The 14,284-nt window shown below is 46.7% G+C and overlaps 1 protein-coding gene across 1 annotated transcript in view; it reads right to left on the bottom strand.

Annotated features, from left to right (window-relative positions):
- The window catches only part of CRAMP1 (cramped chromatin regulator homolog 1), a 95,039-nt gene that overhangs the window by 2,016 nt on the left and 78,739 nt on the right, over positions 1-14,284 (bottom strand). Inside the window, exons 16-20 of the mRNA XM_024218996.2 lie at positions 9,710-9,888; positions 8,919-8,999; positions 6,500-6,737; positions 3,473-3,637; positions 542-687 (exon numbers count right to left, since the gene is read on the bottom strand). Coding sequence (XP_024074764.1) covers positions 542-687; positions 3,473-3,637; positions 6,500-6,737; positions 8,919-8,999; positions 9,710-9,888 — 809 coding nt within the window. The remainder of the gene's footprint in view (positions 1-541; positions 688-3,472; positions 3,638-6,499; positions 6,738-8,918; positions 9,000-9,709; positions 9,889-14,284) is intronic.

The following is a 14,284-nucleotide window of genomic DNA, read 5'->3' as shown; positions in this document are numbered from 1 at the left end:
CCCCCTCCCTCCTAGCACCTCCTGCATGCCGGGGAACAGCTGTTCCATGGCATGCGGGAGGTGCTGGGAGGGAGGGGGAGGAATGGGGCACGCTCATGGGAGGGGGTGTAAGGAAGCAGAGAAGGGGTGGGGTCTTGAGGGAAGGCATGGAGTGGGCACAGGGCCTGGGACTGAGCGGGAGGCTTGGGGGTCCCCAAAATTTTTTAAATCAAACTGGGGGTTCTTGGGTTGCTAAAGTTTGAGAACTGTTGATCTATAAAATAGACCTGATCTCCACCAGCCAGCGAGGCAGGAGTCATAAGGTTGCTCACAAGAGTTCCACATAGCAACTCATGCAGAACATATCACCAGTTCATTTCACACCTTCTGTGTAATTCTGTTTCTCTGCTCTGTTAAATGTAAAGCCTGGCATCTGCCATAAGCATCCCAAGGAGATATAATGAGTAACATGAACAATATTATTAAAAAGGGAAGCAAGCAGGCCCATTCAATGGTAATTATTTCAAGTGCAAATACAGCCTGATGTGATTTGACCACTTACCTCTGCTACATCTGCCAGAGATCGAGACACAAAAGAGTCCCGTGAGTTTCCATCCAGCAGGCTGGGTCCCAATAAGGAGGTGCCACTGGCAGTTCCAACAGGAGTTGGCAACATTTTCCGGCCCTTCTCGGGAGAGATGAAACTTGCTGTATAGAAAGGAAAAGCATAAGAACATAAGAATGGCCCTACTGGGTCAGACCAAGGGTCCATCTAGCCCAGTATCCTGTCTTCCAACAGTGGCCAGTGCCAGGTGCCCCAGAGGGAATGAACAGAAAAAGGTAATCATCAAGTGATCCATCCCCTGTTGCTCATTCCCAGCTTCTGGCAAACAGAGGCTAGGGACACCATTCCTGCCCATCCTGGCTAATAGCCATTGATGGACCTATCCTCCATAAACTTATCTAGTTCTTTTTTGAACCCTGTTATGGTCTTGGCCTTCACTACATCCACTGGCAAGGAGTTCCACAGGTTGACTGTGCGTTGTGTGAAGAAATACTTCCTTTTATTTGTTTTAAACCTGCTGCCTATTCATTTTGTTTGGTGACCCCTAGTTCTTGTGTTATGAGACGTAGAAAACAACACTTCCTTATCTACTTTCTCTATACCAGTCATGATTTTATAGACCTCACAATCATATCTCCTCTTAGCCATCTCTTTTCCAAGCTGAAAAGTCCAAGTCTTATTAATCTCTCCTCATATGGAAGCCATTCCATACCCCTAATCATTTTTGTTGCCCTTTTCTGAACCTTTTCCAATTCCAATACATCTTTTTTGAGATGGGGTGACCACATCTGCACACAGTATTCAAGATGTGGGCGTACCATGGATTTATATAGAGGCAATGTGATATTTTCTGTCCTATTATCTATCCCTTTCTTAATTATTCCTAGCATTCTGTTCGCTTTTTTGACTGCTGCTGCACATTGAGTGGATGTTTTCAGAGAACTATCCACAATGACTCCCTGATCTCTTTCTTGAGTGGTAACAGCTAATTTAGACCCCATCATTTTATATGTATAGTTGGGATTATGCTTTCCAATGTGTATTACTTTACATTTATCAACATTAAACTTCATCTGCTATTTTGTTGCCCAGTCACCCAGTTCTGAGAGATCCTTTTGCAGCTCTTCGCAGTCTGCCTGGGTTTTAACTATCTTTAGTAATTTTGTATCATCTGCAAATTTTGCCACTGTTTACCCCTTTTTCCAGATCATTTATGAACATGTTAAATAGGACTGGTCCAGAACAGTCTCCTGGGGGACACCACTATTTACCTCTTTCCATTCTGAAAACTGACCATTTATACCTACTCTGTTTCATATCTTTCAACCAGTTACCAATTCACGAGAGAACCTTCCCTCTTATACCATGGCAGCTTACTTTGTGAGAGAGCCTTTGGTGAGGGACCTTGTCAAAGGCTTTCTGAAAATGTAAGTACACTATATCCACCGGATCCCCTTGGTCCACATGCTTGTTGACCCCCTCAAAGAATTCTGTAGATTGGTGAGGCATGATTTCCCTTTACTAAAGCCATGTTGACTCTCTTTATTATAGTTTCAACCAGTTTGCCCGGTACTGAAGTCTGTAATTGCCAGAATCACCTCTGGAGCCCTTTTTAAAAATTGGCGTCACATTAGCTATCCTCCAGTCATTTGGTACAGAAGCTGATTTAAATGATAGGTTACAGACTACAGTTAGTAGTTCTGCAATTTCACATTTGAGTTCCTTCAGAACTCTTGGGTGAATACCATCTGGTCCTGGTGACTTATTGCTGTTTAATTTTATCAATTTGTTCCAAAACCTCCTCTAATGATACCTCAAACTGGGACAGTTCCTCAGATCTGTCACCTAAAAAGAATGGCTCAGGTTTGGGAATCTCCCTCACATCCTCAGCCGTGAAGACCGATGCAAATAATTCATTTAGTTTCTCCGCAATGGCCTTATCCCCCTTTAGTGCTCTTTTAGCACCTCGACTATCCAGTGGCCCCACTGGTTGTTTAGCAGGCTTCCTGCTTCTGATGTACTTAAAAATTTTTTTGCTATTACTTTTTGAGTCTTTGGCTAACTGTTTCCTCAAATTCTTTTTTGGCCTTCCTAATTGTATTTTTACACTTCACTTGCCAGTGTTTATGCTCCTTTCTATTTTCCTCACTAGTATTTAACTTCCACTTTTTAAAGGATGCCTCTTTGCCTCTGACTGCTTCTTTTACTTTGTTGTTTAGCAGCAAGTCAGTGTATTGAACTTGTACATCTGAAGGAGGAGGAGGAGAGGTACATGGAAACGTAGCACAAAGGAGATCTAAAGCCATCTCTCTCCTCTACCTCCTCAGAATAAGAAATTACTAGCATGAGCACTACCAGCAGGCTGCCAAATGGATCAACTAATCTCCTTTGCCCAAAGGAGGTAAACACACATTACACTGGAGACACTAGCCATAAAGCTATTCCTTTTTTGAGCTAATTCAGAAAAAAACAATTCTCTCACCTCCTTAGAATTATGCACCATGCATACAATGAAACCTACAAGTTCCAAACAGAAGAGCTGGTGGCATCATTTTGCTGTTTTAGCAGAACACTCAAAATGTTTCAACCTAAAAGATGAGTCTGACTTGCAAAACCTAGCAGACTACAAAAAGGTCTCAGTTACTCGCTCCAAGGTATATGCTGTTGCCCCGTGCCAGCTAAGCAACTTCTATTTCAGGAGCAGACTTCCAAATCTGGGCTGAATGAAAAATTAAGTCCATCTAGGGGTAACAATTCCAGTTAGAGAGGAAGGTGGGAAGGAAGGGGAAAAGTCTTCCAATGTCCTACTGAGTTTACTCTCTTCCAGGGACTCCCTCCAAGTCAAGGGACTGGGGCTGGGTGAAGAGAAGCTCTTTAGAAAAGATAGGACCATTCCTCCATCATAGTTCTCTGTGTACTGACACTCACAAAACAGGCTGCTGAGAGATGAGTCGGTAGAGTCGTTGGGGTACCACTGTGGATCATGGCTCGGAGAGGCAATCCAGTTCTGCTGAGGACTGCTAGAGGGGGATGGAAGACTTTTGGAGCTGTCACTGCCATTCAGTTTCGCAGGGGAGAGGGAAACACCTTCATCTGTAAGCCAATGCAAAGAATCAATGACCGAGTCAATTCTGTAAAGCTACCAGGACAACTTCAAGTACTTTGGGGTGTTCAACACATTTTCAGGCAACTGGAAGCAAGGCACTACATAATACTCTTAGTAGTAATGCCATTGTACAGAGACTCAACCAACACCAAGCTATTCTGAACTACAATGGCACTACACAGTGGAGTAAAGGGAACTGGATTTAGTCCTAAACTAACTCATCTTAAGGATATTGACTGGTTGATGAAAGAATTTAGCTATGGTGCAGCGCAATTTCCCGAGGGAGGAGTGTGATAGTGGAAGGTGGGGAACTGAAAGGCCCAATTTAGCTCAGTCCTAATTGGACTAGGTGTGTCAAGATTTCTGTGGGAAAAGGAAATAAGATGGAAGCTACTGTCCACACTCATTTAAAGGAACTATAAGCAAACTGAAAATATAAAACCTTTAGAGGACAGCTGGTCAACTGGGTAAGTGGCACAAAATCACCATAGTGTGAAAGATCATTTGATGCTGTATCCATTGGGTGTTGGGTCTCTCTATAGGTTCTCTGCTAGTAGGTGAAGAGGTTTAGGCCCTTATTGACTGCCAGGTAAAGGAGACCTAACCCACTCCTGCATGCCCAATAGGGAAGGGTTCTGATGTGCAACTGGGCTAGCCAGACATCTGGAAAAGAACACCAAGTTGCTCAGAATTCAGATCCACAATTCTTTTTTAAAAAATTCCCCAAGATGTAAATTTTTAAAAACTGATGTCAAAATTTTTTTGCGTAAAGAATATTGTTTTTAGAAGCATACACCATTACATCGTAAAGCATGTTCACAAATGAGAAACAATACAATTATTCAATCTAATGCAACACTTTAAAGGTGAACTGCAAATCTGAGCAAGTAGAGTTAATCCCAGATTTTTATGCCAAGTATGAGTGGGTGCTTAGTCCTGCGGGAGGTTTTGACTGACTTGTTTTAAAACTGCATCCCCCCACTTCTCAGTACATGCTGCAACTTCATAGATAGTTTACTAGATCAGTTACACTATCCGGCTCCTTACAACCCAATCCATAATACCTCTGGTATCTGCAATATCCAAAATTTGAGTTTCAGGCTCTGACACTGACTTTTTGTGGGGTCTTGGGCAAATCAAATTAGTATGGCCTTTTAAATGACAAAAAGTGATGTGATGGGGCTCTACGTTTGTTTACATCAACATTTCTAGATCAAATTTCCTCAGCTGACCAGTAAAAGGATGTTTTAAATGTCAGTCCTACAAATTCACCCTGGAAATGGCTCTTTCCTTCTTCTGTAACCTCAAAGATACTAAAGATGATGTAGGTCAAACTATGCAACCCCATTGACCTTTATTACCGATGAAGATGCAGGAGAAGTAAAGAACCCACTTTGAGTCTCAGATCTCAAGGTGAATTTGCAGACCTGAATTTAAAACACGTTTTTCCTGGTAAACTGAGCAAATTTTACCTGGAAACACTGACACACAAACATAGAATTATAGAAGTGCATGATGAAAGGGACCTCGAGAGGTTATCAAATCCAGTCCCCTGCCCTCAAGGCAGGGCTAGTAATAACTAGATCATTCCTGACAGGTGTTTATCTAACATAAAACACTGTTTCAATACTCTGTATTTTTACAGAGTAATATTTTAGAGCAGAAGTTCACTTTAACCTCTGTCTCAGTTTTCCCTATCTGTGAAATGGGGATAAATGTTCCATTCGCTTGCATATTTATTACTTTAAGAAATCCCTTACATATGAAAGTCATGGTATAAGACCACCAAGGCCATGTCTCTGCAGGGTTAAATGAAGGACAGGATGACAATACTTAGGCCATCTCTAAACTAGCACTTATGTTGGCAAAACTTTTGTCGCTCAGGGGTGTGAAAAAACACACCTCGGAGTGTCATAAGTTTTGCCGGCATAAGTGCGTTTGTGCACAGCACTCCATCGGCAGGAGATGCTCTCCTGCCAGGGGGCGGCTCCAGGCACCAGTGCAGCAAGCGCGTGCCTGGGGCGGCCTGCCGGTCGCCATGAGGGCAGAAGTCAGGCTGCCTTCAGCAGCATGCCTGCGGGAGGTCCGCCGGTCCCGCGGCTTTGGCGGCAATTCAGCAGCGGGTAGGCCGAAGGCATGGGACCGGCGGACCTTCTGCAGGCATGCCGCCGAAGGCTGCCTGACTGCTGTGCTTGGGGCGACAAAATACATAGAGCCACCCCGTCTCCTGCCAACATAGCTACTGCTGCTCATTACGCTGGTTTTATTATGTTGATTGGAGAGCTCTCTCCCGTCGGCATAACGCAGCTACAATAGTGCTCTTACAGTGGCACAGCTGTACTGATACAGCTGTGCCGCTGTAATCTTGTAAGTGTAGACATGGCCTAAGTTCAAAAAATAATTTCTTATGAAGACCCATGGTACCACTGGTCAAAAGGCTGCCTAATTCACTTAAGGAATATGTAAGGAGCCATATTCCCTTCCTCATGTGTGTCTACAGGGCTACCACTGAAATCAATAGGTAACCCACAGGGAGATCAGAGAGAAGATTTTGGTCCTTACTATTTAGTAAGCTATGGAGGACACTGCTGCAGAACTGTTCAGTAAGTTCAGAGAGCTACCAAAGCTCTCTGCTAGGCCAGCAACAACTTAAATGTACATTAATTTAAAATGCACAGTCAGACTCGTTAAGAAAAAGGGGAACTACACAATTTAACTTCTCAAAGGATATCATTAAATCCATGACGATGCCGCCTAATAAGGGTTTTTCTGATATTTAGAACATGTTGCAGTTAATAGCATTTTTCTAACTTTAAGTCAAGATAAGGCATTCTCATTACTAGTCTTACTGTATTGACCAGAGCTGATAGCGATTTCAATGATAGAGTCACTTATTTGAGTGGCAGGTTCTCCCTGAGAAAGCACATCTTCAGGTGGTCCAGGAAGAGAGATATCCAGCAGAGCAGAGACGTTGGGAGGACACAGATGGGTACTGGAGGCCTGTGACGGAGGAAGCGGAGGAGTGGAGAGACCATTCTGGAGAGGGGTCTTGGACAGTTCTGACAGAGAAAGGACTGATGTGTCCTGCTGTAAGAGTCAGAGAATGAACGAGTCACTAGTTTGCATAGGACTTGGACACTTCTAAAATTTACAACAGACAGATCATGTGTTGCGGAGATCCTGAGCATTGGGTTGAAAGAGAAGAACAGCTGGATGCAACAGAAGCAGAATAAAAATCAAGCAGAACAGACTCCTAGCATACCCTGTTCTGCCAGTCCAACTACCTGATGAAATATTTTTTTCATACCAAGAATAAGAGATCTACAGGTTCTATGCTCTGGACACCCATCAAAAACTTAAAACCACACAAAAGGACAGCTCACAAGCATACTCATCCCACTACTCAGCCCATACCCTCCTCAATAGCCTGACAAAAGTTGGGTTTTGCATCACACCCAAATGCAACTGATTTAAACTAGAGCATTTCCAAAACCTTCTACAACTGAAACCAGTGAGAGAGTTAATGAGAGGAGTCCCATTATACTACAAGACCATTCTTAACAGCTGAATATTGAATCAGGCTTTGTCAGCTGAGAAATATGCAGCTGCTTGGATATCATCCCTGATTTAATAAGACTTATTTTTCTTGACTAGACCCAGTGTCAGAGAATGGCTTTCCCCTTAGTAACACTACACCCACAGGGGTGGGGATGATCACTTCAGTACTATAAGCATATGGAATACTGCATGGCCTAACAAGTGGGAAAATATGGAGGACTTCTGCAGCCAGCAGGTTCCACTCCAAAAGTTAGCCCTACACCTTCTTCCACTAAAATAACTGGAGTTCCACCATTAAGTGCTCACATATATGTCCTTGACGAGTGTCTCAACATCACATTTGAAGTTGCATTAGCCACCAGACTGGTCTGAGGTTGTAAAATTAACATCCATCGAACAATCCTTGCTTCTGTAATTAGCCATGAGCTAGACACAAAGCTAAGTGTTTCTCTTAAGAAGATATTGGTTATGCAACTAGTACTTTCATCAAGATTACCTATTGGATAATGTTCCTCCTGCAGTGATACACAATGACAGCACAGCCAGAATACATAGTTTACTCCTGGGGAAATTCTGCATCACTGCACAATGCAGAATTTGCACAGAATTAATGTTCTGTGCAGAATTTCATTCCCCCCCTCCACAGAATTGATGCTGCAGAGCTGCTGGCTGCCATTAGGGGCTGCTGGACCCAGCAGAACCTGCCTCTCCAGCTCACAAATACAGGACACCATGGGGGAGGGGGTCAGAGCTGGAGGGTTCTGGGCAGCTGCAGTTCCCAGCATGTCCTGAAGGAAGGAGGCAGCATGCAGGAACACCATATGAGCCTGAGACCCAGCATCAGGCTGTTTCTCTCTCTGGATCCCTGGGCTCTGGTAGGTAGGGGGTGTCCCGTGGCTGGGCTCTCGGAGTAGGGGGTGTGGGTGTCTGAGACCAGAGGAGCAAAGTCCCCCCCCCCCCCAGATATGCCCATTTGGCATGTGTGACACACTCACACTGAGGCACACAACGAAAACATAACAGAGAAACAGGAACTAAGTTGTTGTAGGGGTTTCTTTAACTCTCTACTCGCTGGGGGAATTTTTTTTGTTTTGTTACAGACATACTTGCTGACAGGTATTTTGAAATAAATTACCAAAATAACTGAAACTAGTTTGATTATATTATGTTATTTTGGCAAATAAAATATGCAGAATTTTTTTATTGTGCACATAATTTTTAATTTTTTGGCGCAGAAGTCCCCCAGGAGTAATACTTATTTCAGTTCCTGGGGTCTACTTTCCCTTCAAACAATGTTTAAAATAGACTGGTGCAGTATAAAGGTACTTGTTTGCTTTGCTAAACACCTCCACTGTACCAGTCAATGCACAAGCGCAGCATTAAACAAGATTGGTTTGCTCTTCAGAGATCAGAACTTGTCAGTTTCACTCTGCTCTTCTGCTCTGAGTAGTATAAAATCACAACATAAGCAGCTGTCCACAGCAACCTGTGAGACTTCCATTCCAGCACAGTAACAGTCATGGAAAACAATTACCCTGATGGCTGTAGGAAGGGCCATATGACCTGCAGACTATTTCTACGAGAATGGTTAGAAAATGGGGGCATGGTGAAAAGGGGGCACTGGAATATGAGTCCCTAAATAATGCTTGTCTGAAGAACATCACTGCTATAAACTTCATGCAGCTGCTGTTTGATCAGCTCATACTGTACCTGGAATCCATCAGGGACCGCCTTCTGCTCTTGCTGTGTGGGTAGGTTAATGAAAGGAACCCGACACCTACTGCTTGAACCCTAGAAGTGCAAAAGGGACTACATGAGTCACACTTATACACCAACTATAGCAAACTTAGCAGGAGCTACAAGAGACAAGCACATATGATCATCCTTGCCACAATTTCCCCCCTTATCCTCTCTTCTGAGATGGGATCTCAGGAATACTGCTCTCTCCACTACCTCCCTGGGATGGTGGCAAACACTGACACCTGTTCTAGGTATGGATAAGGGAAACAGTAAGGGCCATCACAACTCCCACTTATAAAGTAATCTCCTAAAAGAGGATGCAGCTGGAAACAGAACGCAGGCACTTGGAGACCCATGTGAATATTCAATCACGGTAGGAGAAAGCTGTTCACTACTAGCACTGTCTTGTTGTGCCCACAATTCCTTACTCAATACATCTTTCTCAAATGGTGCCTTGCCTTTTGGCTTCAGACTTCTGGAGTGCAGATAAAATTGCACGGCTGTAAGACTCTCTACAGGATGGAAACCTATTTTCCAACACAGCAGTGCCTGTTTCCCTAGATTCTCCCCACCAGGTCCTGAACATCACACACCCACCAATCCACTCCGTCTTGGGCTAGGCTTGCTCTGAAAAATGCATCCATTCAACAAGCCTCAAGAGGAAGCTGACCGCAGAGTCACAATTAATACAGGGACTGGCTTTTTACACAAAACAACGGAGATGATGAATGCTTTGACAAGCCTATTCAAGAGATACTGACCCCTAGTGTGCCGATGGAGCTTCCATTCTGATCTGCCTCGGCCGACTCCTGCCCCATGACCACTGCAGCCACACCGTCTGGTGACAGCGGAGACACACCTGACAAGCCCTCAGAATCCAGGACAGGCAAGGGGCTGCCAGGGATAATACCAGCACTTTTAGCTGCCAAGTCAATAGCACCTTTGGTAAAATAGAGAGAAAAAGATATTAGAGATCTTTTCTTTCATTGACTGCCCATCTCTCCTATAAATATCTTTGTGGAGGAATTGAATCAGGCCATGTAGCTAAATCTTAACATAAGCATAGAGATGCAGAAGTGGTCATATTAGTTCAGATCCTGCAGATATGCTGGTTGTCCATATTTAGGAGGTGCAGCATTTTTAGCAAAATATTTATCATTTTTCCACTCTGTCCCCTTAAGGCACCCCCAAGTCCATTGTACTGCATTTCAATGGAGTTTAAAAGAGGTATCCCTATTTTTCTCCACAAATGTTCCTAGTAGCATTTACATGTCAGATATGCTGTTTGTCCACCTGGTTTTAAATTTTGCAGTACTGTAATGCAGTTAGTTGTGTAATTTCTGGGAAGTGCCTATAGTTTGAGAGAGGTGCTGTAAAACCAACATAACAGTCTCATCTAGTACCTTGCTTCTGGCTGCAGCCTAGGCTTGATATTTCTGTTGGAGGAAAAACCCATAATGCACTTGGCCAGCTGTGTTATTCTGCATGAGGGAGGAAGATTTCTCCATATTAGCTGATCAGCTTATTCTCTGAAGCATAAAGTTGTGCTCTGCATTTTAACTTGCACAGGGCACAGCATTTAGGGAACTTAAGCTTATCCAGCTCTTTCACAACCCACTTACTTACAACATTTAACTGTGTCTTCCTGTGGCAGAGAATTCCCTAGGCCAACTGCACACAATATGAAACAGGATAAAACGGTTACCTACCTTCTGTAACTGTTGTTCTTCGAGATGTGTTGTTCACGTCCATTACACATTAGGTGTACGCGCGTCGCATGCACAGACGTCAGAAACTTTTCCCCTCAGCGGCTCCCGTCGGGCCGGCAGGGTCCCCCCTCCCGCCAGAGCGGCACCCTGCTCTAGCGTATATATATCCCTGCGGGCCCGACCCACCCTCAGTTCCTTCTTGCCGGTGACTCCGAGAGAGGGGAAGGAGGGTGGGAAGTGTAATGGACGTGAACAACACATCTCAAAGAACAGTTACAGAAGGTAGGTAACCGTTTTTTCTTCTTCGAGTGATTGTTCAGGTCCATTACACATTAGGTGACTCACAAGCTTACCACTGGAGGAGGGTAGGAGTCAAGGAACAATTGATTGAAGCACAGCCCTGCCGACCACCGCGTCCTCTCTGGTCTGATGATGGATCGCGTAGTGGGCTGTGAACATATGCACCGAAGACCAGGTGGCCGCTTTACAGATTTCCTGGAGTGGAACCTGCGCCAAGAAAGCCGCCGAGGACGCTTGGGCCCTAGTCAAGTGAGCCCTGATCTCCGGGGCTGGTACGTTGGCGAGCTCATAGCAAGTGCATATGCAAAGCACAATCCATGCTGACAAGCGTTGCACTGAGATAGGCTGGCCTTTCTTTCTCTCCGCAATGGCAATGAACAGTTGCGTCGACTTGCGGAATGGCCTGGTCCGTTCTAGATAAAATGCCAAGGCTCTACGGACATCGAGGGTATGCAGGCTGCGGTGGCTTGGGTCCGTATGGGGCTTAGGGAAGAACACAGGTAAACAAATGTCCTGTCCCATATGAAATTGTGTGACCACCTTAGGAAGGAATTTGGGGTGCGGCCTCAGTTGGAAGTTATCCTTATAAAAAACTGTATAAGGAGGTTCTGAAGTGAGGGCTCTCAATTCCGATACCCTCCTAGCCGATGTGATGGCCACTAGAAACGCTACCTTCCATGAGAGGTGCATGAGGGAGCAAGAGGCTAGGGGTTCAAAGGGCGGCCCCATGAGTTTAGTTAGGACCAGGTTAAGATTCCATGCAGGGACCGGCGGGCGCGAGTAGGGAAACACCCTCTCCAGCCCCTTGAGGAATCGGACTACTGTGGGGTTGGAGAACACCGAAACCCCCAACTCTCCAGGGTGGAATGCCAATATGGCAGCCAGATGCACTTTAATTGAGGTGGGGGCGAGCCCTTGATGCTTGAGGTGCAGCAAGTAGTCCAGTATTGATGGGACGGAGGCCTGCAGAGACTGTATGTGATGAGGCTCACACCAGTGGGAGAACCTCTTCCATTTGGCAAGGTAGGTCGCTCTTGTGGAGGGCTTCCCACTACCAAGCAGAATTTGCTGGACCTGGTGGGAGCACCTGTGCTCTGTATCGTTTAGCCAGAGAGATACCACGCCGTGAGATGTAGCGATGGTAGGTTTGGGTGGAGTAGGCGACCCCGGTCCTGTGTGATGAGGTCGCGATGGAGGGGGAGGGCGATCGGGGCGGTCACGGACAGTTCCAGCAGGGTCGTGAACCAATGCTGGCGTGGCCACGCCGGTGCGATGAGGATGACTGTCGCCTTGTCCCTGCGGGTCTTGAGCTGGACCCTGTGGATGAGCGGGAATGGTAGGAAGGCATACCTCAGGCTCCTGCCACACGGAATCGCGAAGGCATCTGCCACTGAGCCCGGGCTGAGGTTCTGGAATGAACAAAACTGAGGGCATTGACTGTTGTCCTTGGTGGCAAAGAGATCCACCTGGGGAAACCCCCACCTCTGGAAGATTGAATGCAGGACGTCCTCTCTCAGAGTCCATTCGTGCATGTGGTAGGACCGGCTGAGGTGGTCTGCTAACCCGTTTTGGACCCCTGGGAGATATGCTGCCAGTAGGTGGACTGAATGGGCTACACAGAAGTCCCATAGGAGGAGCGCCTCGTGACAGAGGGGAGAGGATCGGGACCCGCCCTGCTTGTTTATGTAGAACATGGCGGTAGTGTTGTCCGTCAGAACTGACACGCTGTGGCCTTCTATGGTAGCGTGAAAGGTCTGGCAGGCGAGGCGAACTGCCCTTAACTCCTTCAGATTGATGTGAAGCAACTTTTCTTCCCTGGACCATAAGCCCTGGGTCCGTAGGTTCCCAAGGTGCACACCCCAGCCCAGGTCCGATGCGTCTGTTACTAACGTCAGAGTGGGTTGCGGGGTGGCGAAAGGGACCCCTTCGCAAACCTGCTGCTGATCGAGCCACCAGCGGAGGGAGTTCGACACCCGAGCTGGGATTGTCACTACTAGGTCTAAGGGGTCTCTGTTGGGGCGATACGTTTGGGCCAGCCACAACTGTAATGGCCTGAGTCTTAGGCGGGCATATCTGACTACATGTGTGCAAGCCGCCGTGTGTCCCAAGAGTTGCATACAGCATCTGGCCGTGGGGAATTGTTGGATGGAGCTTACGACCCTTTGAATGGCCAAGAACCGTGACACTGGAAGACTTGCCCATGCCGCCACGGAGTCCAGGACTGCTCCTATGAAATCCAGTCTCTGCGTGGGGATCAGTGAGGACTTGGGTACATTGACCAGTAGACCGAGCTCGCGGAACACCCGTAGTGCCAGTGTCACGTGGGAGCAGACCTCGTCCTCCGACCTGCCCGCGAGGAGCCAGTTGTCCAAGTACGGGTATACCCATCTTTCTTTTCCGAAGAAAGGCTGCCACCACGGACATGCATTTTGTGAACACTCGCGGGGCCGTTGCTAGGCTGAAGGGCAAGACCGTAAATTGGAAATGGTGTTGGTTGATGATGAAGCGCAGGAACCGCCGGTGGGCTGGGCGGATGGCGATGTGAAAGTACGCATCTTTCATATCGAGGGCAGCGTACCAATCTCCCGGATCCAGGGATGGGATAATAGCACCAAGGGAGACCATACGAAAACGTGCCTTGACCAAAAATTTGTTTAGTCTGCGTAGATCCAAAATGGGACAGAGGCCCCCTTTTGCTTTGGGAATGAGGAAATATCTGGAGTAAAACCCTTTCCCCCTTAGGTCCGGAGGAACCTCTTCCACTGCTCCTACTTTGAGGAGGGCCCGTACCTCCTGCATGAGGAGTTGCTCGTGAGAGGGGTCCCTGAAGAGGGATGGGGGGTGGGAGGGAGGGGGTGAGGAGAACTGAAGGGTGTATCCCGCCTCCACCATGCGCAGGACCCAGCGGTCCGATGTTATACGGGACCAAGCATGGTAAAAATGGGACAGGCGGTCCCTGAAACATAGAGGGGGATCCGGTATAAGGGTTGGTACGCTGTCCTCGATCGCAGCTTCAAAACCCTTGCTTATTTCCCGGCTGCGGCTTGCCTTGGCCGTGGTTTTGGCCCTGGTTAGGCGTGTTGTTACGTCTACGCCTGTTATCCCTGCCCCTTCTGCGGTACGGTTCCTATCTAGGACGAGGGTGGTATTGCCTCTGCGGTGGTTGGGGCTTAAAGGGTTTCCTCTGTGTCACTGGGGTGTGCATTCCCAATGACTTGAGGGTTGCTTGAGAGTCTTTGAGGCTATGTAGTCTGGCATCCGTCTGGTCCGAAAACAAGCCTGACCCCTCGAACGGAAGGTCTTGCAAGGTGTTTTGCACCTCTGGGG

This window comes from Terrapene carolina, unplaced genomic scaffold (genome assembly GCF_002925995.2).
Source record: "Terrapene carolina triunguis isolate 2854851 unplaced genomic scaffold, T_m_triunguis-2.0 Scaffold67, whole genome shotgun sequence".
Taxonomy (NCBI): Eukaryota; Metazoa; Chordata; order Testudines; family Emydidae; genus Terrapene; species Terrapene triunguis.
Note: the sequence above shows the minus strand (reverse complement) of the source record. Positions and strands in the feature narration are given on the sequence as shown.